The sequence below is a fragment of the Perognathus longimembris genome, chromosome 28 (assembly GCF_023159225.1).
Source record: "Perognathus longimembris pacificus isolate PPM17 chromosome 28, ASM2315922v1, whole genome shotgun sequence".
In the NCBI taxonomy this organism is placed as follows: domain Eukaryota; kingdom Metazoa; phylum Chordata; class Mammalia; order Rodentia; family Heteromyidae; genus Perognathus; species Perognathus longimembris.
The window spans coordinates 108,821,912-108,844,139 of record NC_063188.1 but is presented as its reverse complement, the minus strand read 5'-3'; the positions used below and the strand labels follow the sequence as shown (position 1 = coordinate 108,844,139).

At 42.9% G+C, this 22,228-nt stretch overlaps 1 protein-coding gene across 6 annotated transcripts in view; it reads right to left on the bottom strand.

Annotated features, from left to right (window-relative positions):
- The window catches only part of Mid1 (midline 1), a 306,714-nt gene that overhangs the window by 90,777 nt on the left and 193,709 nt on the right, over positions 1–22,228 (bottom strand). For 4 of the 6 annotated variants that reach the window (XM_048335725.1, XM_048335724.1, XM_048335727.1 and 1 more), the window contains exon 2: positions 697–1,412. In XM_048335725.1, coding sequence (XP_048191682.1) covers positions 697–1,356 — 660 coding nt within the window. In that variant the 5' untranslated portion in view covers positions 1,357–1,412. Of the gene's footprint in view, positions 1–696; positions 1,413–13,087; positions 13,382–22,228 lie in introns of those variants that run through there. The other 2 variants (XM_048335723.1, XM_048335726.1) reach the window with 2 other exon arrangements.

Genomic DNA, 22,228 nt, shown 5'->3' with positions numbered 1-22,228 from the left:
AAAAGTAAGGTTCCAACCGGCTTCCCTTATTGAACATGAAAGCTACATGGCAAGGAATTCTTTCTTGAAACCCGAGACTGTCAGAACGTGACTGTTCACCAATAAGCTGCATATCACTTTCACAAGGAAGAAAAAGGTCACGTGTCCTGTAAAATCCCACATTTGCTACAGACATTTACTATAGACATTCCTTCTTCTAGTCTTTTGTTTGTGCAGTAACGAGATACAGGTACAATGAGAGTGAATTAGCTTTCCTGGATGAGTGAAGAAAATAAATGCCTGCCAAATGCCCACAGCCAGATTTTATCTGCTATTTTTTCTTGCACTGGTCTCTCTGCTTTTTTGCCTCCCCCATCTTTCTCTTTCCCCTGTCTCTTGGAGAGAGACAGCGGCATTCTCTTTGCAAGAACTGCAGGGATTGAAAGTGATCCAGAAAAACTGCAAGGGTTGAAAACGATCCAGAGTTTTCGAATTCGCCCTCACCTTGACAACGCTAAAATTACAAGCAGCAGTCAACTTTTACATGATACCCTCATTGTGTAACATTTATAGGCTGCCAAAAACATGCTACAACTAATCAGATAACAAAGGTGAAGAGAAAACCTTCACCTGCCATGTAGCTAGCAGTGAATACACTTCTTATTTCCATGACATTTGCTGGCAGAAAGGGGTTGGTTTAAGGCGGGTCGGACTAACCTTCAATTTGTCATAGCGCTCACTCAAAGCTGCCACCTGATGATCGCGGTGCCGCCCAACCAGTTTACACAAGGCACAGATTAACTGGTCATCGGCCACACAGTACATATTCACCTTCTCATCCTCGTGCTCCAGGCACATCAGCCCCCGGATGTGCGAGTCCGGGATTGGCTCAATCAGACGATGGCCCGTGAAGGGCTTCTTGTTCGGGTGAGTGGCTTTCAGGCACTCATCACAGTAGGACACTTCGCAGGTGACACAGGTCTTCACAGCGTCCTGAGCAGGGTCCTGGTCACAGAACTGGCAGAGGACCTTCTCCGCAGAGGACATGGTGGTAGCGTCGAAGGGCCGCTCCCGGCGGGTCTCGCTAGGGGAATTCGGGCCGCTCACGGAGGCTTTCTGGAACCTGTCGATGATGTTCTGCAGGGTGACGTTGCGCTTGAGTCCGTCTAGACCTCGCTGGCTGAGCGTGATGACATGGCGGCAGGTGGGGCACTGGAAAGCGCTGATGGACTCCACGGGCTCGTTGGTGGCACAGTGTGAAACCAGGATGCGGTGGGCGCAGTTGAAGCAGAGGCTGTGTGCACACGGCAGCAGCAGAGGGTCCTCAAAGAGCTCCAGACAAATAGGGCAGGTCAGCTCCGACTCCAGCGTTTCCATCTTCAGGCAAAGCTCTCCGGAGTCATCAGCAAAATCCAAGGAAGCTGATCAGCTATCTGGAAACAGCACGGGAGATTTGATTAGGCACCAGGGGGTCAGCCATGGGGGGCTGTCAGCTTCCAGCGCATCTCAGTAATTCCAAACACAGGTCAGAGAAGGGCAAATGTGTACACAGTCCTAATATCTCTCTCTGTTCCTTGGGGGCACAATGTGTGTGTGTGGGGGGGGGGGGGGACAAAACCACCTAACCTTTTCCCAAAGTTCCAAATGGATGAAAACTGGCCAGTTTTTTTCTTTTTCTTTTTTTTTTTTTTGAAGGCCTCACTCTAAACTAGCAAGTCATTGAAACTGTAATTTCTATAAATTTGTGTTTAATCAGAATCATCTTGTGTCACAGCTGGGTTTTAACTAGGGTGGAAAATTAAAATGGGGAAACTTCCATTCTTGAACAATAGTGATTTCAGACTTTGAGTATATGAACTTCTATGTATTTGTCTATATGTGTATGGGGAGCTTTTACTCTTCAGAAGTAAACTACACTTTTGAAAAATAGAGAAGAGCAATCGCTGTGGAAATAGGTATAAACCATAGCTGCAGTCAAATGCATGGATTTCGGTAGAGACGAATATGCTTGAATAGGCAATGCCTTTGTCTAAGATGTAGTCCTGAGTGAGGGAGGCCCATTAATTTCCATAAATACAATCATAGAGGCAACTTGAGGGGCATGTGTTTGGGACTTTTCTGAATTACTGTACTGTTTCATCTAGGGATGGGACACAGGTAGGCAGAGAGAAGTGGAAAACCTATCTACGAGCCTTTGGGGCAGCAATAATGAGCTAGAGTACCAATGATGAATATTTAGAACAACCCTTTAGTTCAATAGAACTAAGACTTGCTGGTTATCATATTCACTTGCTAAGGTGCTAACCATGATAACAATTAAGAATTACGAAACAATTTCAGGAGGTTTGCGAAGGTTACTGAACGACCCTGTGTAATTCTCCTGGCCTAAAATTTCCCATCACAGGCTCATCACTGTTGCCACCAACAGGCGGGAGAGGCAGGCGATGGAGCCCCACACTCCGCAGTGCTGGCCCGGGCATGACCTCCGCCAGCTTTGTTGCTCCCCTCTAAGGCCACCTTCGCCTGGCCTAGCCGCACGCTCCCCTCACCATAAAGCCCGTGGCTGCTTTTGTGAACTGCTGCAGGCCTTCCCTCTGAAAGGGAGGGCCAAGAATCCCACACAAGCCCTGGTTCGTTAAGGTGAAGAGGCCTCGTGCTCATTAGCAGGCCTGGGAACCAAACCTCTTTGAACCTTCTCTCTTTCAAGGCTATTAGCAGAGGGCCGCTGAACCCTACTGGCCATGTTAGATGCAGCCCACTGCCGGCTGTGGAAGAATAGTACAGTTCACCCAGGGGTGGGCAGATTCCAATCACTCCCAAGGAAGGGGTTTTCAGCTGGATTTCTGGGAAAGCTTTCACTTCCTCCGCAGCTATGCTTAGTGATTCTGACAATCCATTGTTTGTATTCACACCTTTGCTTATTTACAAAATTCACCAGTTCTAGAATTCCTGGACCCAGTGTGAAATAGCATCCCTCTGAAATAACCATGTGGTGCCTTACAAAATGAATGCTCACCTCACTGCCAATGGAAGAGTCGTTAAAAGTATAAACTCTTTTGTACAACTACTTAAAGGTAATTTTAAAAAGAAAAGACAAATACAATAGATTATGAAAACAACAAAAATGTATAAAGTATATCTCAAGCCTGTTAAAAAGAAAAGCCCTACTGGCTTTGTAAAAGCTTAAGACAAACCTACAACTCTTCACTAATAGTTCACTAACAAAAATAAATAAAGGAGCTGGGCACTGGTGGCTCACACCTGTAATCCTAGCTACTTAGGAGGCTGAGATCTGAGGATCACAGTACAAAGCCAGCCAGGGCAGAAAAGTCTATGACTCTAATCTCCAATTAATTACCAAAAGGCTGGAAGGGGACCTGTGGCTCAAGTGGTAGAGCACCAACCTTGAGAGAAAAGGCTAAGGGACAGCCCAGGGCCTGAGTTCAAGCCCCCATACACACACACATATACACACACGCGTGTACATGCCCCAAAGGAACAGTTGTCATTTGAAATATTAAAGCTTACTCATTTTTTTACAGCCTACAATGAAAGCCCAAAGGTAGTTTAATCATCTCACATCAATTCTTCCCAATCAATTCCTCCTGCAGATAGCTTAGAAGAAATTGAAAGGTTTTTACCTCTTAAACATTATTCTCATTAACCATAGAAAAAGAAATCATCTCAAAAATCACAGGTCTTCGCCTTTCCCATCAGAAGCACAGAAATGAAAAGAAATATGCAGCTCTTTTCCTTTGTTTTGCTCTCACAGGCAAAGGAGTATGTGCTGATGGATGGTAACAGATGAAGAAGCAGGAGGTAATGTCTACAGATCTAGGATGGTTCTAAGTTTTTCATTCTTATTTATTTATTTAAATACAGGATTTTTTTATGTATCTTAACTCAGTCTGGCCTTGAACTTGTAATATTTCTGCCTCCAAATGTGATGGTTACTGACATAGCAGCACGTCTAGCTCTCAATTCTGATTTTCAATTGGCATACAGTGTTTGTACATAAATATTTCTGGACCACGGCATTTTAATGCAATGCATGGGAAATTAGTGTGGAGGGTACTCAAAAACCTGAAAATAGAAAAACTATAGGATCTAGAAACCTCACTACTGGTGATATATAGGCAAAGGACATAATGACTGAGTAAATGCCAGTGTAAATGCCAGAATTCTACTTATTACCCAAGTGACACCATCGGAATTTCCAGAAGGGATTCCATTGTACAGCCAATGGCTTTTTCTTCACTCATTCGAGGGATGGATACTGTATGCCAAGCTCCGAGCTGGCTCAAGAAGCCCAAGCCAGCATTCTCATCACCCCATCTCTATTATCTTAGGACAAGCCAGCGTCATTGTTTTAAAATCTGGATTAGCAAAAGACCATAGAAAATGGTTTCCTGGCTTCTGCTCACTCTGGCCCTCATCCATAGCCTCTTTGTAGAACACAGAGAGCTTGTTAGACTATGACCAACCCTGTGTCTCCTCTGCTGTGCCCCCTGACTTCCTACCTCAGTCAAAGAGAAAAGCACTTGAATAAAATCAACCTCATCACCCAAACTTGGAGCGTGAGCTCAGTTTCTCCCACACTACCCTTTGCTTGTCCTGTCCTGGGAGTCCTTAAGCATGCTAAACACACCCCGTCCTCTGTTCACCCCCACAGACTTTGGAATCCACATAGCTCTGCTCCAATGTCACCTTCTCTGAACTCACATAAAACCGGTTCTACTACCACCATGACCTCCCACCCATCATAGCACTCCTCCCCCATCTCAGTTTGTTCTTCTCTATCACATTTATTGCCAACATGTTGTTCCTTTGTTCAGTGCTGTCTCTCCCCATTTTGCTTGGTGCTTAGAGGACATACCGCAAGTGCCTAGAATAGTGGCCAACACATAGTAGGTTTGGAACCCTCATTGATTCCATTGAATAAACTGATGTTTAAGCTGAAGTCAAAAAGAATAAAATACAATTTTCCTTTAAGGATTTCTGAATATATTAGGACAGAGATTAGCAAGCTTTTTCCATAAAGGGCAGAATAGTAAACATTTTTGGCATTTGGTAAGGAACAGGATTGCTGCTTCTCAGTTCCACTAATGTGATGCAATGGCAACCATACACAGTGCTTAAAAGCAATGAGTGTGGCTATGTTCCAACAGAACTGTATTTAGAAAAATAGGTAATGAGCCAGATCTGGCCTGCAGATCTTATTTCGCTGACCTCTGTATTAGAGGATAGTGACACATATAGCTAGCCAGAACAGAAAATGAACATCACCCTCAGAGAAGTATGGACAAAATTCTGTGTGGGCAACAAAGGGAAAAAGAAGGTGGAGCCAGACTTCGACAAGCGCATGCACGCTCCCAGTACTAACGGGAAATGATATGTAATGGGATTTCTCCCTGACATCAATGGAAATGATGTGAGTGGAGTGCTTGGGGCAATTCGTGTAAGAATGATTTAATAGCAGCTGCTCAGATCTGGAATTTTTTTCTTTTATTGCCAAAGCACTTGGCCTGGTGCTTTGGGCAAGTGTCTACACTGTAAATGTTAAGTGATGACAAAATACCTAGATGTGGTAACTGAGTTTCGGCCAATTTTCTAAGTCCTAGACCTGCATGCTGCCAAAAAAAAGGAAAAGGTTCTAGTTTCATATCTATAGTGGATTCCATTTTGTCCACCTTTATCTAGATTTTGCTGTGTTATATTCTATTTGTACATATGCCTTTTCCTTCTCCAAAACAATTAGCATGATGGATTTCCTAGCTTCATTTTATTTTACTTTATTTTTATGTGTGTGTGTCAGTACTGAGGCTTGAAGTTAGGGTCTCACACTTTTTTTGGGGGGGGGGCCTTGAATTCAGGGCCTGGGCACTGTCCCTGAGCTCTTTTGCTCAAGGCTCCCACTTTGAGCCACAGCACCACTTCCGATTTTCTGGCAATTGATTGGAGTTAAGGGTCTCACAGACTTTCCTGTTTGGGCTGGCTTTGAACTGCAATCCGCAAATCTCAGCCTCCTATGTAGCTAGGATTACATTGGTGAGCCACCAGCACCTGGCCAGGGGCTCACACTCTTACTCAGCTTTTGTACTCATGGCTAGCACTCTTATCAACTAAGCCACAACTCCAGTTTTTGCTAGTTAATTGTAGATGAGGGTCTCTCAGATTTGTCTCCCCAGGCTGACTTTAAACCTCGATCCTATCATCTCATTACAGGTATGAGCCATCTGTGCCTAGCTTCCAGCTTTCTTTAAACACCTTTTTGGATATACATATTTGACAAAGCTTCATATACATGAGGCCCTGGGTTCGATTCCCCAGCACCACATATACAGAAAATGGCCAGAAGTGGCGCTGTGACTCAAGTGGCAGAGTGCTAGCCTTGAGCAAAAAGAAGCCAGGGACAGTGCTCAGGCCCTGAGTCCAAGGCCCAGGACTGGCCAAAAAAAAAAAAAAAGAGTGTCTGCTTCATATACATATTTGACAAAGCATCTTAATGTAACCCATTATTTTTGTACAACATTTTGTAAAGAGGAAAATATATAAAGGTTTAAAAAGCAAAAAAAAAATAAAGTCTTTGGACAACTTAAAGTACCATTCAGTCTTTAAATATTAAAGTCCTTCCATATCTTTGGATCCAGAGTCAAGCAGCTAGCACTGGTAATACATGGGCCTCAGTGATCTTACAGTTCATTAGGGGAGAAAATGTGGAAAAATTATAGTACAGAGTAACCAAAGATGCAGACCAAAGAGAACAATAAAGTCCATGTTGGAGAATGGAAGTGGAGAGACATTCTGGGAGAAGGGCGAAAGGTGGGTTTTAAGAGATGACTAGGGCTTCACCAAGCAGATATTTGTGAGTGCATAGGTAGGAAGTCCAGACAAAATATTTTTCATTTCTTACCCTTAGTTGATATTCTATGCCCCACCACCACAAACTAGTTAGGCTTCATTACAATAGAAGGAAATCACATGTGTATATTGTTGTCCAGAAATTCTATAGCTCAACTTTTTGTGAATGGGCTAACCGGTTTTCACTCAAGGGAGGATGTGGATGTGGATGTGGATAATGATGGGAACCCGGTGCAGCCCACTGGGAATGGCGGTAATTCACAGCTCATGCCTCTGCCTGCCTGGGGGGCTATCTAGAACAGACATGGAATAGTGAGTGTATGGGGAATCAGACAGATGTCCAAAAGTATAGGGCACTCAGCATGCTACCTCATACTTTTATCTGCCTACCTGTCTACACATGTGTATTAAACCTTTAGCAGACATTTTGTTTTCTAATACAGTGATTTTGTGTGTGTGTGTGTGTGAGAGAGAGAGAGAGAGAGAGAGAAAGAGAGAGAGACTGTCCTGGGGCTTGAACTCAGGACCTGGGCATTGTCTCTGAGCATTTGTACTCAAGGCCAGCACTCTACCACTTCAACCACAGCTCCATTTCTAGCTTTTTAGTGTTTACTACTAAGTAGAGTCTCACTAACTTTCCTGCTCAGGCTGGCTTCCAACTGTGATCCTTACATCTCAGCCTCCTGAGTAGCTAGGATTATAGGCATGAGCCACCAGTGCCTGCACAAGGCCTCTTTGTAAGTTACTTTCTTACAGAGGAAAGCACTTGTTTAGAATGGAAAATTAGTAAATGGATGGTAGGGTGGAAAATAACAGTGTAAATGTTTGGACACTGTCTCCTTTCCCTCCCTCCCATGTTCATTCTGTGTAGCACTGAAATTGCTATTTTCTAGTTTTCTCCTCTCATCCTGCAGCAACTTCTTCTTGCTCATCAAAGCCTAAGCATTTCCTAATGGTCTATTCTTCCTTCCAAAAGGCCACTTTGTTCATTTCACATGCTATGTCTGCAAGCATGACTCCTAAACTCGAAACTCCACACGCCAACTCCTTCTGAAATCACAGTGCAGCACTGACAGTGTTCTGCTTTATGCACTGCAAAATGCCTGGGACTCAGAATGAACATTCCACAGGACTCCATCAACTTCCTCCCAAACCCGTCTTCTCAACTATGAGCTGCTCCTAGCATCTCCTCATGTGCCTCTAGCCTGGCTGTCAGAAGTCAGGCACTTACCACACCCTTTTCTCCCTTCTCTGAGAAAGACAGGATAATGGCCCCAAAGCTATTCATGAGCCAGCCCTCAGGAACTGTGGAGATTCTAGGTTACAAGAACAAAGGGAAATTAATGTTATAAAGATATAATGTTATAAAGATATAAAGTTGTTAAGCAACTGACTTTTGAGACGAAATTAGCTAGGAGGATGAAAGTGGACCAAATGGGCAAGAAAATCCAGAGTCAGAGTGATATGACAGGAGGAAGGCTGAACCAACCAGAACTGCTCGGAGGTGAGGACGCTAGCCAAGGAATGCACCTGACCTCTAGAAACTGGAAAAGGAAAGAAAATGGACACTGTTCTAGAGCCTCCCAACAAATGAAGATAACTCTCCAGATATCTTCATTTTTAATTCCAGGGAAATCTGTGTCAGACTTCCCCAAACTCCCAGAACTGTAATATACTGTTTAATGCCATCAGGTTTGTGCTAACTTGTTTCAGCATCAACAGGAATGAATGAATACATTCTACTTATCTACAAACCAAACCATTGGATAAGACAGGTATGGCAATCCTGTTTTCTTCCTATTGGTTTCCTTCTCTCTGTTCTCCTTGTCTCTGGGTTAATCCAGCCCTCTCTATTACATTTGTAGCCCATTTGGGGGGGGAGGCGGGGGGAGGGAGGCAATTTCCTCCAGTTGTAACATGCCTCTGAGCACTACAGATTTTCCTGCCACTTCTCAATAGTACAAAACCCAAAGAAGTTGTTATCCAACGTTGAGTCTGGCATCTTATCTCCTTTTGTCAAGCCTTGCCCAAATTTGTCCCAAAGTATGCCTTTCATTGTAATTCCTCTCACTTCCTAAACAGTCAATGGGCCCAATAAACGGGACAATTTGCTGCTTTTAGTAACTGCTTTGCTTTTCTTCCTAGCACAAAGCATTTTGCTTAGAGGTGTTTGTTTAGTCTCATGATTGCTTTTGTTTTGTTTCTGTTTGGGGGTTTTTAATTTTAAGAATGGAACTCCCAGAGGCCCAAAAGGTCCTGGCCACTGTTATATTTGGTAACTTACAAAGAGCTGTTTCAAAAATGCTCTAAATTGTTCAATGTCTCTTAAAATGTTTACATTCAAGAGCTGCAAAGGAACACTTCAAGCTGAAAAATACAAATATATAATTCTCATCTCTAGAAAATAATTCAAGTATTTACTTAGGAGATCCTAAGGTGGGCACCAGTAGCTCACACCTGTAACCATAGCTTCTCAGGAGGAAAGGCCATGGGCAGGAAAATCCATGTGACACTCTTGTAAGTACCCTGTGCTCACTGACTGCACCACTGGAGCTCCCTATGAAACTCTTATCTCCAATTAACCTCCAAGAAAGCCGGAAATGGAGCTATGGCTCAAGTGCTAGACTGCTAGCCTTGAGCACAAAAGTGCAAGGACAGCACCCAGGAACTGAGTTCAAGCCCCAGGACTGGCACAAGAGCAAGCCCACGAGTACACATGTGCACATGCGTGTGCGTGCATGTGTGCGCACGCACACACACACACACACACACACACAATTTTCTAATTTACAAGAGAATAGTCAGTAACAGGACCTAGGATTAAGGCTACATGATTCAGCCAGGCCGGGGAGGTGGGTGATGGGTGAGGTGTCAGGGCTCACACCTGTAATCTCAGCTACTCAGGAGGGTGAGATCTGAGGAGCATGACTTTCCAAGCCAGACTGGGCAGGAAAGTCATGAGGCTGTTATCTCCAATTAACCACCAAGAAGTGGAGCTGTGGCTCAAGTGGTAGAGCAGTACTAGCCTTGAGCAAAAAAGCTCTGGGATAGTGCTCAGGGCCTGAGTTCAAGCCCCAGGACTGACCAAAAAATAAAGTTAAATGATTCACATCATTCAGTGTGGTCAGATTCACAATGAAGCTGATAAGGGTACAACATGTGCTCGATGTGAACAGTCATACAACCACAAACCCCTATGCAGTTAATACACAGCGTGTACATTTTAGACTGATCATAATATATAGATAGCCTCAACCCAATGACCATCTCACCTTTAAAACCCCCAATGCTATAATCTGGGTATAAGAGGTGTATGCCTTGTGGAGGCAAGGAAAATGAATCAACCAGAAGGAGCACTAGCAGTGAGGATAAAGGATGGTAGGACCTTGAAGGCAGGCAATGGTTATAGTGATCTAGCGGATCAGTTGCCTGGGCCACTGATCACTTTGGACTCCAAATCTTCATCACAAGGTATCATTAGAGTAGCATTAAAGTATTTATTCCAGGAAGAGAACTCGCAGAAAGACAATGCATAGGATATGGGAAAAAGTAAATTGAAAGAACAAGTTTCCAGTGCAAGAAGGAAGACACAGGACCGGGATTTGGGCTTGAGAAGGAAGGATGGGGAACTCAGGAAGGACACTCTCTAGAGATTGGTGCCATAGGTCAAGGCAGAGAAGGTAAAGGCGGCTCCTGTCTTCTAAGTTTACATAAAAGGCAGAAGTACAATACTGACCTGGAACACCAATGCAGACAAACTATGTAAGGCCCAGCCTAGACGGTGACAACCCTTGCCACCATTCTGTTCCATAGCTCACCTTAGAATTTCACAACCATATTGCCTGCAGTCTCAAGACTTCTATTATGAGGCAATCAAGATAAGCTAGACCTGGAGGAAATGTCTAGGATCCCTGTGCAGACAGTGTGCTTTGCCAGGTTTAATCCACAGCCAAATTCAGGAGGCAAGCGTACTGGTTTAGATGCCAAGTCCATGATGGAAGTTTCACCTGTGTGCTCAAGAATTAGATGGAGAACTAGAAACCTCTAGGGCAAATGCCTTCTCTGAGATGAATCACCTGTTTGAATAAGGCCACATCATCTCTGAATATTTTTTTCCCTTCAAAGTTTTTCTTAATGGAGGCATTGGCATTTTAATCTCAGTGGTTTCCTAGCCATGATCTGTGCATGTCTGAATATTGCACACAACAAAAGTATTATTTCACAGTCTGTACAAAAGAGTACACTTGCTACCTACCGATAATTTTACTGTTAGACTTTACTAGGTAGCTCTGAAATCCTTCACAATCAGGGAAATTAGACCGAGGAATAAACTGGTAAACCAGTGCTGGGTGGCCTACGATCAATTGTTCATACCAGATGGCTCTCAGCCACTTCCTGGATGCGCCCAAGGTACTTCCTCGGGTTCTTTCCAAATACCCTCTGGACTGTGGAAACTAAGCTTGTTAAATTTACCCACACATAATGAAGATAACAAAACACTTCAACATGACAGAAAGTTACCCTGGGCCCCAGAAAAAATGATTTCATTAAAGGCAGCTCCTACACAATAAACAGCATGGAAAATAGTACGAATCGACTTATTTCAGAGACATACATTTCAGAAATATGGTATCTTTACTTTGTTGTATCTTCTATCCCCTGCATAGTAGGCGAATGAAGAGTTAGTTTATTACTGTTTGGATTTTTTGGTATGAGATCATCCCCCTATTATTAAAATACAGGCTGAATAGCTTTTAAAGATTGTAGAATGGTGTTTCTGTCCCAGAATAGCAGAAATATAGACTGTAGGGGGACTGGAAACCACTAAACTGTAAAACACTGGAAATCCACTTGAGTTTAGGAAACTGAGACAATAATAGACTGGACTTGGCGGGAACTCCAGTCAGAGAAGCCTAATTTCTCAATTCCAAAAATTATCTAATCATCTCAATAAAAATTGACGGCTACATCCAAGATGAATTCACCACACATAGAATATTTTTAAATAATATAAGTACTCAACATCTGCATAGTTGACCATGTATTTAACTTTGATTTATAAAAACAAACAACAACAACAAAAACAAACATCGAGTACACACACTACCCAAATGCTACTTCACTGATTAATCCTCTGGCAGGGGAGTTAATAGTAGTACAATAAAGCAGAGTGTTAAAATGAGGGAAATAGAGAAGGTAGTCTGAAAGACTGAAAATCAATATCACAATATAGGCTGTTTGCCATCTCAAATTATAGCAGAGTGCTGTAAATGTGAGAACTGGATCTTAAAATAAATAATATACTAAGAGCTGGTGAGAAAAGGTGATCCAGTAACCTTTTATAGGCAATGCAGGTTACTGTGAAATATTACTTCCATTAGCTCCTGACTTTCAGCACAAACAAATCCATTTGTTCAATTGGTAACAATGAAAATTTTCTGCTAGCCACATTGAAAAGGACCAGAGGGACTGATTGAAAAAAGAAAATCACAAGCAGGTAAAACCAGATGAGCACTGAGATATTAGCTTTAAGTTTTACAGCAACTAATTAGTACAATACACATTTTGAATAATTTGTCACTTCTTTCTCCTAAAGAGTGCTGAAACTGAAATCACTTTGATATCCGACATGAGAATTAGGGAAGACTTAATTTTACAAACACCCACCTGGTGCCATTCCATACAAATCAAATAAACTGCGAATCAAGCCTTTCCTGCACCTTCACATCTGCCTATAATATGCTCACTTTTAGTAATTGGATCTCTAGGACATTCTTTAAAATAATCACATACTTGCCTGACCATGCAACCTGATTAATAATGAATGAACATTCCTGCAAAGAATCACTTGGAAGCATGGCAGATGTCTGTGGAGATATGAAGGCTTTAATGATCAAAATGAAGGGGAAATGGGAGCTGGGTCACACGGTCTGGTTATTTTAATTGAAACCTAGTCTTGCAAATTTACTTAACAGGATGCTTAAGTACTCCTTCTGGAGTTTGATTTACACAAGCAGACAAGCAAAAGACACAGATGACAATGACAAAGCGCAATCCCGGTGCTTTGAGGAGCGACTCTCCTATCCCACTCCATTTTCCTAGGGAGCACAATCCCAGGCCAGCCTCCGCGAGGGCATGCATCCCAAAGCCTGGGAAACAGGTTAGAGACAAGACTCCATGCACTGGTCTGTAAGAGTTCCTGAGCGCCTCTCGAGATTCTGATAGCCAGACCCCCTTGAATACCCACCAATGGACTGCACACTAGTTCTTTTTGAAGAAACATCGCCGTTGGCAGAGGATAGGGACCCACGCAATGATAAGACAAGCCACCGAGACCTGATGGTGGGTGGCAGGCAGAGCTGGAGCAGTCCTGTGTGTCTGGGAGAACGTCGACAGTGAAACACAACAGGAAAATCGACCCAACAATTCCAGGAAGGCCAGCTCCACCTCATCCACTCCGCCAGGGCCGCCCGGGCTGAAGAATCAGCTGCCTTTTCCAGTCTCCGCCACAACTTCCCTGTCCCTTCACCCACTGGGCTGAAACCAAATGAACCGGCAGCTCAGGTCAGGCTCACACACACTGTCTGCTCCAAAATCTGGTGTCCCGTCACTGGGATTGGCACCCTCCCTGTCTGCAGGGCCTGGCAGGGGCTCAGCTGCCTGGACCGGGTCTGAGAGTGGAGGGCGAGGCGCAGGTTCTTGGGCTGCCGGTGGAGTTGGGATCTCCCACTCATTGCCCTTGCACTGGGGGCTTTTTGGCATCTTACTGAGGATATTCTATTCTGGATGCTGGCTTACTCATTTTAAAAAAATAACACATTCATTTCTTTGCCCTTTTTCTGAATTAAAATGTAATTCGTGGAAGAATTTTTTTAAGCCTACATCAGGAAAAGCAGTCTCATGTGAAGTTCAATAATTCTTTCCAAAAATAGATTAAAAGTACAATGGATCATCTTAATTTATTTTTATAAAAACCACATACTTCCTCACAGATACTTTCACTAATTTCTGGATGCCTTATAATTCCTAACAGAATGTTAATATTAAATATATGTATATACATACATATATGTATATATAATATATAATTACATATACAAATGCTATATGTATTGTTGCTATGATGTACTGTTTAGGGGAAATGGTAAGAAAAAAATCTGTACATGTTCAGCAGGAGTGAATACTTTTTTGAATATTTCTGATCTGAAGTTGGTTGTAGCTTAGCTACAGAGAAGGCTGAGATTTAAGGAATACGGTTCAAAGCTATCCCAGGCAGGAAAGTCTGTGAGACTCTTATCTCCAATTAACAACCAAAAAGCTGGAAGTGGAGCTGTGGCTCAAATTGGTAGAGCACACAAATTGGTAGAGAACACAAAAGCTCAGGAACCGTGCCCAGGCCATGAATTCAAGCCCCTAGAGCACTTCCCTACCCCCACCCACTGTAGATGTACATCTAGGATGACATATTATATATGCATATAAGACTATAGTGATTCGGAAATATATAACAGCGAATCTATTATTTATTCCAAATCTTGAGTTTAAGGTTCAAAAGTCTCCAGCATGCTAAAGAAAGTATACTGGGAATGGACAGTAATTGTATAAAACTTGATTGTTTAAAGGAAGAAAAGGAAGCAGTCTTCCAAATGCAAGAAGAAAATGTGTCGTGCACTGCACTTTTGACGGATGTTGCTTATCAATGGCCAAGACAAGAAACTGCAAGGAAAGTACATTATCAGGAAAGTGTAAAAACAATTTTGCACAATTCAATTTCTACTCGAGACATTTGGACTCCACCATAGGTGTAAGAAGGGGCATTCCTGATAAAGAGGAAGCAGGCTTGTGCATTCTGAGTGTTGCAATAGCTACTTTTTATGCCTTTGCAACATCCAATGTGTGCTACATGTTAGGATATAAAAGTGGGTGTTCTTGTCTTATGCTTCACCAATTTCTAAGTCCATTTGCCTTGTAACAATGCAGAGATTACTCAATATAGAGGACCTCCTAAGAAGTTCTCATTTTCCAAGGATGACAACACACACACACACACACACACACACACACACACACACTCAAATGAACTTTAGCTGAGCACTAGTGGCTCACACCTGTCATCCTAGATACTCAGGAGGTTGAGATTTGAAGATTGTGGTTCAAAGTTAGGCAGGGTAGGAAAGTCCATGAGACTCTTATCTTCGCTTAACCACCAGAAAACCCGAAGTGGTGCTGTGGCTCAAAGTGGTAGAGTGTTAGTCTTTAGCAAACGAGCTCAGAGACAGTGTCCAGGCCCTGAGCACAAGCCCCATGAACAAATGAAGAGAAGGAGAAGGAGGAGGAGGAGGAGGAGGAGGAGGAGGAGGAGGAGGAGGGGGAGGAGGAGGAGGAGGAGGAGGAGGAGGAGGAGGAGGAGGAGGAGGAGGAGGAGGAGGAGGAGAAGGAGGAGGAGGAGGAGGAGGAGGAGGAGGAATTTTAAAGAACTTCTCATCAAACTGTTTTGTTAAGACACCATTATAACTGTCAATATTTTGACAAGATGAGCTTAACTTGCCCATATTCAGGCACTATAGTGGAAGATCAGCCTGAACATCTCTCTCAAGTTGAAGGATCAGGAACAGCAGAAAATGCCTCCAAAGAAATGGTAAGCAACAACCAACAAAATATTTGAACAACTGATTTCTTTCTCCCCTTCTCCTTTCCTTCCCTTTTTCTTTTCTAAGGCAGTGGCTCACTGTCCACAGACATGTGCCACCACTGCCAGCCTTTAGCATCCAACTTCAAGGCAAACAGAACCCATTTTAGCTTACATTGAAAATGACTGATGTTTTCCAGGTCTGTGCTGAACTGGCAATCATGCAAGCACTGGATGTAATGGTGATAACTGACTGGAAAGAGAAGCCTCGTCAATCAGACCTCTAGATCTACCTGCTAATATGTGCCAGGGGTTACCTGAAAATGAGCAGATGGTAGGAGAGTTCTAGTCTCTAAAAGACATGCCAGCCTACTGAGATTTTTGCCCCAGGCAGATTGCATCCTGAGGAAACACCTGCCACTTGGGGAAACTTTGCTTACTTCATCCTCAATTATCCGCCAGGAGCAAAAGCTATCAATACATAATTGTTGAGGATGGCGAATGTGGCATTTCATGATTGTTATCTATACACTGGGAAACTCATACTCAACAGGAAGAACAAACACTCCTGTCTGTGACTCAGGGGTAAAGATGGCTATAGATTAACTGATTCCTATTGTCTGAGAAGATTGGGAAATTCTTTCAAATATGATAATGTCCTTTCTCAAAGAAAATCATTCTTCCTTCTCAACTTCAAAGTCACACACACACACACACACACACACACACACACCCCCGACACTCTGCTCATGATACCCTGAGGCAACTTTATGATCTTAAAAAATGGTGAAAATGAATCTTTATTCACAACTCCTGGTTAAGTATTCTTTAGAACATGCTTAAAACATTTCCCGTGATCACTGAAGCACACCCGCAAGGGAACTGAAGTTTTTTTGTATTTTTTTAAGGCAACCAAAAGAGGAGCGATTCTGTTGTTTGGAATTGTTATTGTAAAGCACCACATGAAAGAAGGCGGGTGATGGGAACATGGCAATGAAAAGGACAACAGCCCTGACGAATGAAAACAGGATATTAAGAACAGTGTTGGGACTGACTGTTCGTACAGAACAAAGGCTGGCTGGAAGGTTTCTTGGAGAAATCGAGCAAAAACTACTTTTAGCAGATTTAAATGCTGATAAATAAAGCAATTTTCCCATGTTGTGTGGATCTTTTACATCTAAGGCAGTAACACTCAGTTATCATTAACACACACATACAAACACACAAAGCACACACTTTAAAGGATGACAAAAATTCTAAGTGCTTTTAAACCACACTAAGTTACTCTCCTTTCAACCTATGATTCATTCCTTGACATTTTCTAGATCTGCTTTGCCATACAAGTTTTATCAAATAACTGTGCTGATTGGGGGAAAGGAAAGAAAAACACCACTCATAGCAGAAAACAATTGTGCTACAAAACAATTACAGCAACAAACTCATTAACACTAACGCAAAGTTTCTAATATGATTCATTTAATCATCATTGCAGTTCATATAGTTTAATGGACTTTAGTAGACTCTATGAGTGTGTGTGTGTGTAAGTGTGTGTGTGTGTGTGAGTCTGTGTGTGTGTGTCTCTCAGTATTTGGCCTCACACTTCGTCTGCTTTCTTGTGTAACTGTTGACTCTACCACTTGAGCCATGCATCCAGTCTGGCCTTTGCTAAGTTATTTTGGAGACGGAGTCTATCAGGTTTTTCTGCCTGGATGGGCCTTGAATGGCCGTCCTCTGGATCCCAGCTGTTTGAGTAGCTAGGATTTCAAGTATGAACTACTGGTTGTAACATATTTTAATTAGCATCATCATTGCAGTCCCTAAGATATAGGGATTCTAACCACCAAACAGCGAACAATCCATCCTAGTTAGCTCTGTATTGATATTTTCCATCTTTTTCTCTTCTCTAGATTTTCTTTTTTTTTCTTCCTGTCCAGAGTATGTATTCACCTAATTTTCTCCCTGTAGTACTGTGGAAAATTTGGGCCCAAGTGCTCTGTCTGATTTGGGGCTGACGGCATCAGTGTGGTGTCATGTAAAGGAATGTATGCCTTGAAACCAGATAATCCTGCGTTCAAACCCTAGCTCTGTTGCTTCCTTGCAAAAGCAGATAGGAGCCTGCTTTTCTACATATCTCATATTCACAGATGCACTTTATATCTCATCCACAGTTTCCTTATCATTAAAATGTGGACAATGAGAGCAATTTCCAACTCCTTGGAGGATTAAGTGAGGCAAAGTTCTTAACTTGCCAGACAAAATTGTCACCCTCACACCCTTCCTCTCGTCACCAAATCACCTCTTTCCACTTGTCATTGAACAGATTCATGACCTGTACTTTTTCATTGGAAGCCTCTCTCTCTGTGTCTCTCTGTGTCTGTCTCTCTGTCTGTCTGTCTGTCTGTCTGTCTCTCTCTCTCTCTCTCTCTCTCTCTCTCTCTCTCTCTCTCTCTCTATATATATATATATATATATATATATATATATATACCAGTCCTGGGGCTTGGACTCAGGGCCTGAGCACTGTCCCTGGATGCTTTTTGCTCAAGGCTAGCACTCTAACACTTGAGCCACACCACCACTTCTGGCCGTTTTCTGTATATGTGGTGCTGGGGAATTGAACCCAGGGCTTCATGTATACGAGGCAAGCACTCTTGCCACTAGGCCATATTCTCAGCCCATAAAAACATATTTTTTAAGCGAGAAGTGACAGTGTGGCTTAAGTGGTAGAGTGCCAGACTTGAGTGAAAAGGCTAAAGGATAGTGCACACGCCCTGAGTTCAAGCCGCAGTACCAGCATGCATACACACACATACACACGTGCTCACACACACGTGTATGAACACAGACACACATAGGAAAAAAACCCAATATGAGAATAGTAAGTGAACCAGTACTCCTTTTAGCAACATTAATGGTTATTCAATAATTGTATAATTGTCTTCAAGTACACAGTCTCTTCTATTTCTCTTCATTATCACTATGTTGCCTTGCCCACCAAGATCTTAATGCTTTACCTGTTTACTTCTACTGAAGGCATCTCTCCTCTTTGTGTACTTTCTGTCAACATTTTAAAAAATGTTTTAATTAATTAATTTTTGTTTTGCCTGTCATGGGGCCTGAACTCAGGGCCTCGGTGCTGTCCCTGAGCTCTTTTGCTCAGGGTTAGCACTCTATTACTTTGAGCCATGGTGCCACTTCTGGTTTTCTGGTGGTTTACTGGAGTTAAAAGTCTCATAGACTCTCCTGCCTGGGCTGGCTTTGAACCATGATCCTCAGATCTCAGCCTCCTGAGTAGCTAGGATTACAGGTGTGAGGCACCAGCTCTCAGTTCCAACATTTTTAATTTTGCAGGAAAAATGGGACTTTGATACAGATGGAGCAAAGACTACCGAGGACAGAAGTTCCTGATTGTTTTTTTCTCTTTTGCAGCTATAAGTTATCGGCCTGCCAGGTTCAGTTGCATGGCAGAAGATATGGAAACCCTGGGCAAGAAATAAAGGATGCTTATGAAGGCACAGCAATTGCAATGTTTCTCTTGTTCTTGTTGGTTCACCTTGTCTCATCTCCCAAGTTCCATGCACTAGCCCAGGAAGCAGTCTCACATGCAGCCTGTGCGGTCCACAGCTTAGGAAATCTGAATCTTCGAGGTGAACTGCAAGCAAGCCTCCCCAGCCATGGAGGAAAACACTATCTCAACCCTCTCCGGTTGTCTGCTATCCAAACATCCTTAAGAAAATAGTCTGGAACAAAAGCAGTCAGCATCTCAGGTCACCAGAGGCACAGAAACATGAGAGATCCGCTGAGAATTCTTTCTCAACAGACATGGCTCCTATCTCCTCCGGAGATGAGGCTGACAGCGGTAACCAGCAGTGAGGTTTTCTAGTTGTTATGGTCCAGGCAGAGTTTTACTTGGAATTGAATGACCTTGGAGTTACAGAAGTCCAGAGGTAAAGAGGGCTCATTCACAAGGAATGGATGAGACAGCTGCATTTTACCAGCAGCTCCACACATTTCAAAGGAAGTCTCACTCATAGACTTTGTAAATAGGTGCCCTTAAGGATTTCCTGCATTAGGGCTGGAAATGTGGCTTAGTGGTACAGTACTGGCCTTGCATTCACGAAGCCCTGGGTTCGATTCCTCAGTACCACATACACAGAAAAAGCCAGAAGTGGTGCTGTGGCTCAAGTAGCACAGTGCTAGCCTTGAGCAAAAAGAAGCCAGGGGGGCTGGGGATATGGCATAGTGGCAAGAGTGCTTGCCTCATATACATAAAGCCCTGGGTTCGATTCCCCAGCACCACATATACAGAAAACAGCCAGAAGGGGCACTGTGGCTCAAGTGGCAGAGTGCTAGCCTTGAGCAAAAAGAAGCCAGGGACAGTGCTCAAGCCCTGAATCCAAGGCCCAGGACTGGCCAAAAAAAAAAAAAGAATTTCCTGCATTAGCAGTGGTACTCTCTAGACTCTACGGTGAAAATGAATGATGCATGTTGTGGGTAGGGACTGGAGTGAAAACCTGGGAGAGAGTGAGAGAAGGGGTGACACTGTCCAAAAAGAAATGTACTCATTAATTGACTTATGTAACTATAACCCATCTGTACATCACCTTTATAATCACAATCTTTTTTCAATGAAAGAATTCCCTGGGTAGCCCCAAGTCAGCCTCCACTTGGAGCCTAAGTAGTTTTAGGAATTTGGAAGAGTGAGCTGGTTTTGTTGCCATTACAAGATTGAAGAACATATACATCCATGAACTGGGCTTTCTTTAATCACTTTTTTTTTAATTTTGAAGTGAATGCTGGTATGTTCCAGGAGCTGCTGCGGGCACCATGAACTCATATTTTAAGGAAAGAAATCACAATAATTTCAAAGACTCGTATATAAAGCAAAAGGAATGCAAAGGGTAGCATGAGTGCAACACTGGTGGCTCACGCCTGTAATCCTAGCTACTCAGGAGGCAGAGATCTGAGGGTCCCAGGTCAAAGCCAGCCAAGACAGGAAAGTTCACAAGACTCTTAGCTCCAATAAACTACTCAGAAAAAGCTTGAAGTGGGCTCGTGTGGTTGTGCACTAGCCTTGAGCAAAATAGCTCAGGGACAAGAGCTTAGGTTCAGAGTTCAAGTCCCGGGAACGGCAAAAAATAAAATGAAATATGTAGCTGAGCACCAGTGACTCACGCCTAGCTACTCTGGAGGCTGAGATCTGATGATCGTGGTTCAAAGCCAGCCTGTGCAGACAAGTCCCCTATGAGACTCTTAACTCCAATTAACCACTCAAAAACCACAAGTGGCTCTGTGGCTCAAGTGGTGGAGTGCTAGCCTTGAGCACAAAGAGACTTAGGGACAGTAGGTAGGTCCTGAGTTCAAGCCTCACAACTGACAAAAATAAATAGATAAGTAAATAATTAAAAAAATTAAAAGGACAGCATGAAAGAAAGTAGACAGGTAAGTGTGGTCTCTTAGAGCTAAGGGGATAGTTCTACTCAAGTCTCTGTAGGCGTTCTTAACATTTTGGCTTTTTCCCTACCAATAAATAAGCAAAGACCATAATAAAACATTGCAATGTTTAGACTGAGAGCTATGACTTAACTTTTCAAGTGGTTAGATATTTGGTTGCAAACATCCTCAAATATAGATTTGCACCTTGAGGGCATTAAAATCCAACTTCCTATCTATCTTATCTGAACAGAAATTATGAATTTTTGGAAAACCGTGATTTATTTATTTTAGCAAAGAAATTTGGCAGAAAATATCATCATAAGGTGTTTTATGTTTCTATAGCAGAAAAATCATGACTAAATAAAGTAGAAAGAGATTTTTTTTTTCCATTTATGGTACCAGGTATTCAACTCAGGCCTTGTGCTTGCTAAAGGAAGTGCTCTACCACTCGAGCCATGCCCCAGTCATGTGGCTTCTCATTTATCTTTCAGATAGAATCTCATGTTTTCACTGCTTCCCAAGTAGTTGGATTGCTACCATGACTGACTAGTGAACAGAAACTTATTTCTCCTAGTTCTGTGGGCTGGGATGGTTAAGGTACCTGTAGGTCAGGGCCCCTTTTCTCTGCTTCCAAGATGGTGTCTTGATGGCCACATCCTCAGGAAAGGAGAAACATTGCATGCTTAACTGACAGAAGAACAGAAAGAGGGAGAGGATACTCCCACAAACCCTTTATAGGGCAGTATAAGTCCATTCATGAAGGCAAAGCCCTGGTGATCTCCACACCTCACAAAAGTCCAAGCCTGCAAAGCACTACATGGAGAATTTTGTTTTTAGCAAATGAATTTTAGGGGCACACTCAAACCACAGCATATGGTACTCAGAATTACCTGCATGGCCAAGTGTTTGGTCCTAAACTACGAACTTAAAGTTGAAAATAACCTTGAATGGATACCTAGGGTCCTGGTGAAGGGTAGGCAGAACAGAAACACTGAAGAGCCATTGGTTTGTCGGGAGTTACTCAACTGCTTTTCCTTACTGGTGAAGAAATTTCCAAAAGAAAAAAGCAGGAGTGGGAAGCTCAGCTCAGGAGAAGCTGAGATCTGAGAATCACAGTTCAAAGCCAACCTGGGCAGAACAGTCTGTGAGACTCTTATCTCCAATGAACCACCAGAAAACCCAGGTGGCGCTGTGGCCTGAGTAGCGACAGTGCTCAGGCTCTGAGTTCAAGCTGCACAACAGACCAAAAAAAAAAAAAAAAAGGAAGAAAGAGAGAAAGAAAGGAAAGAAAGAAGGAAGGAAGGAAGGAAGAAAGGAAAGAGG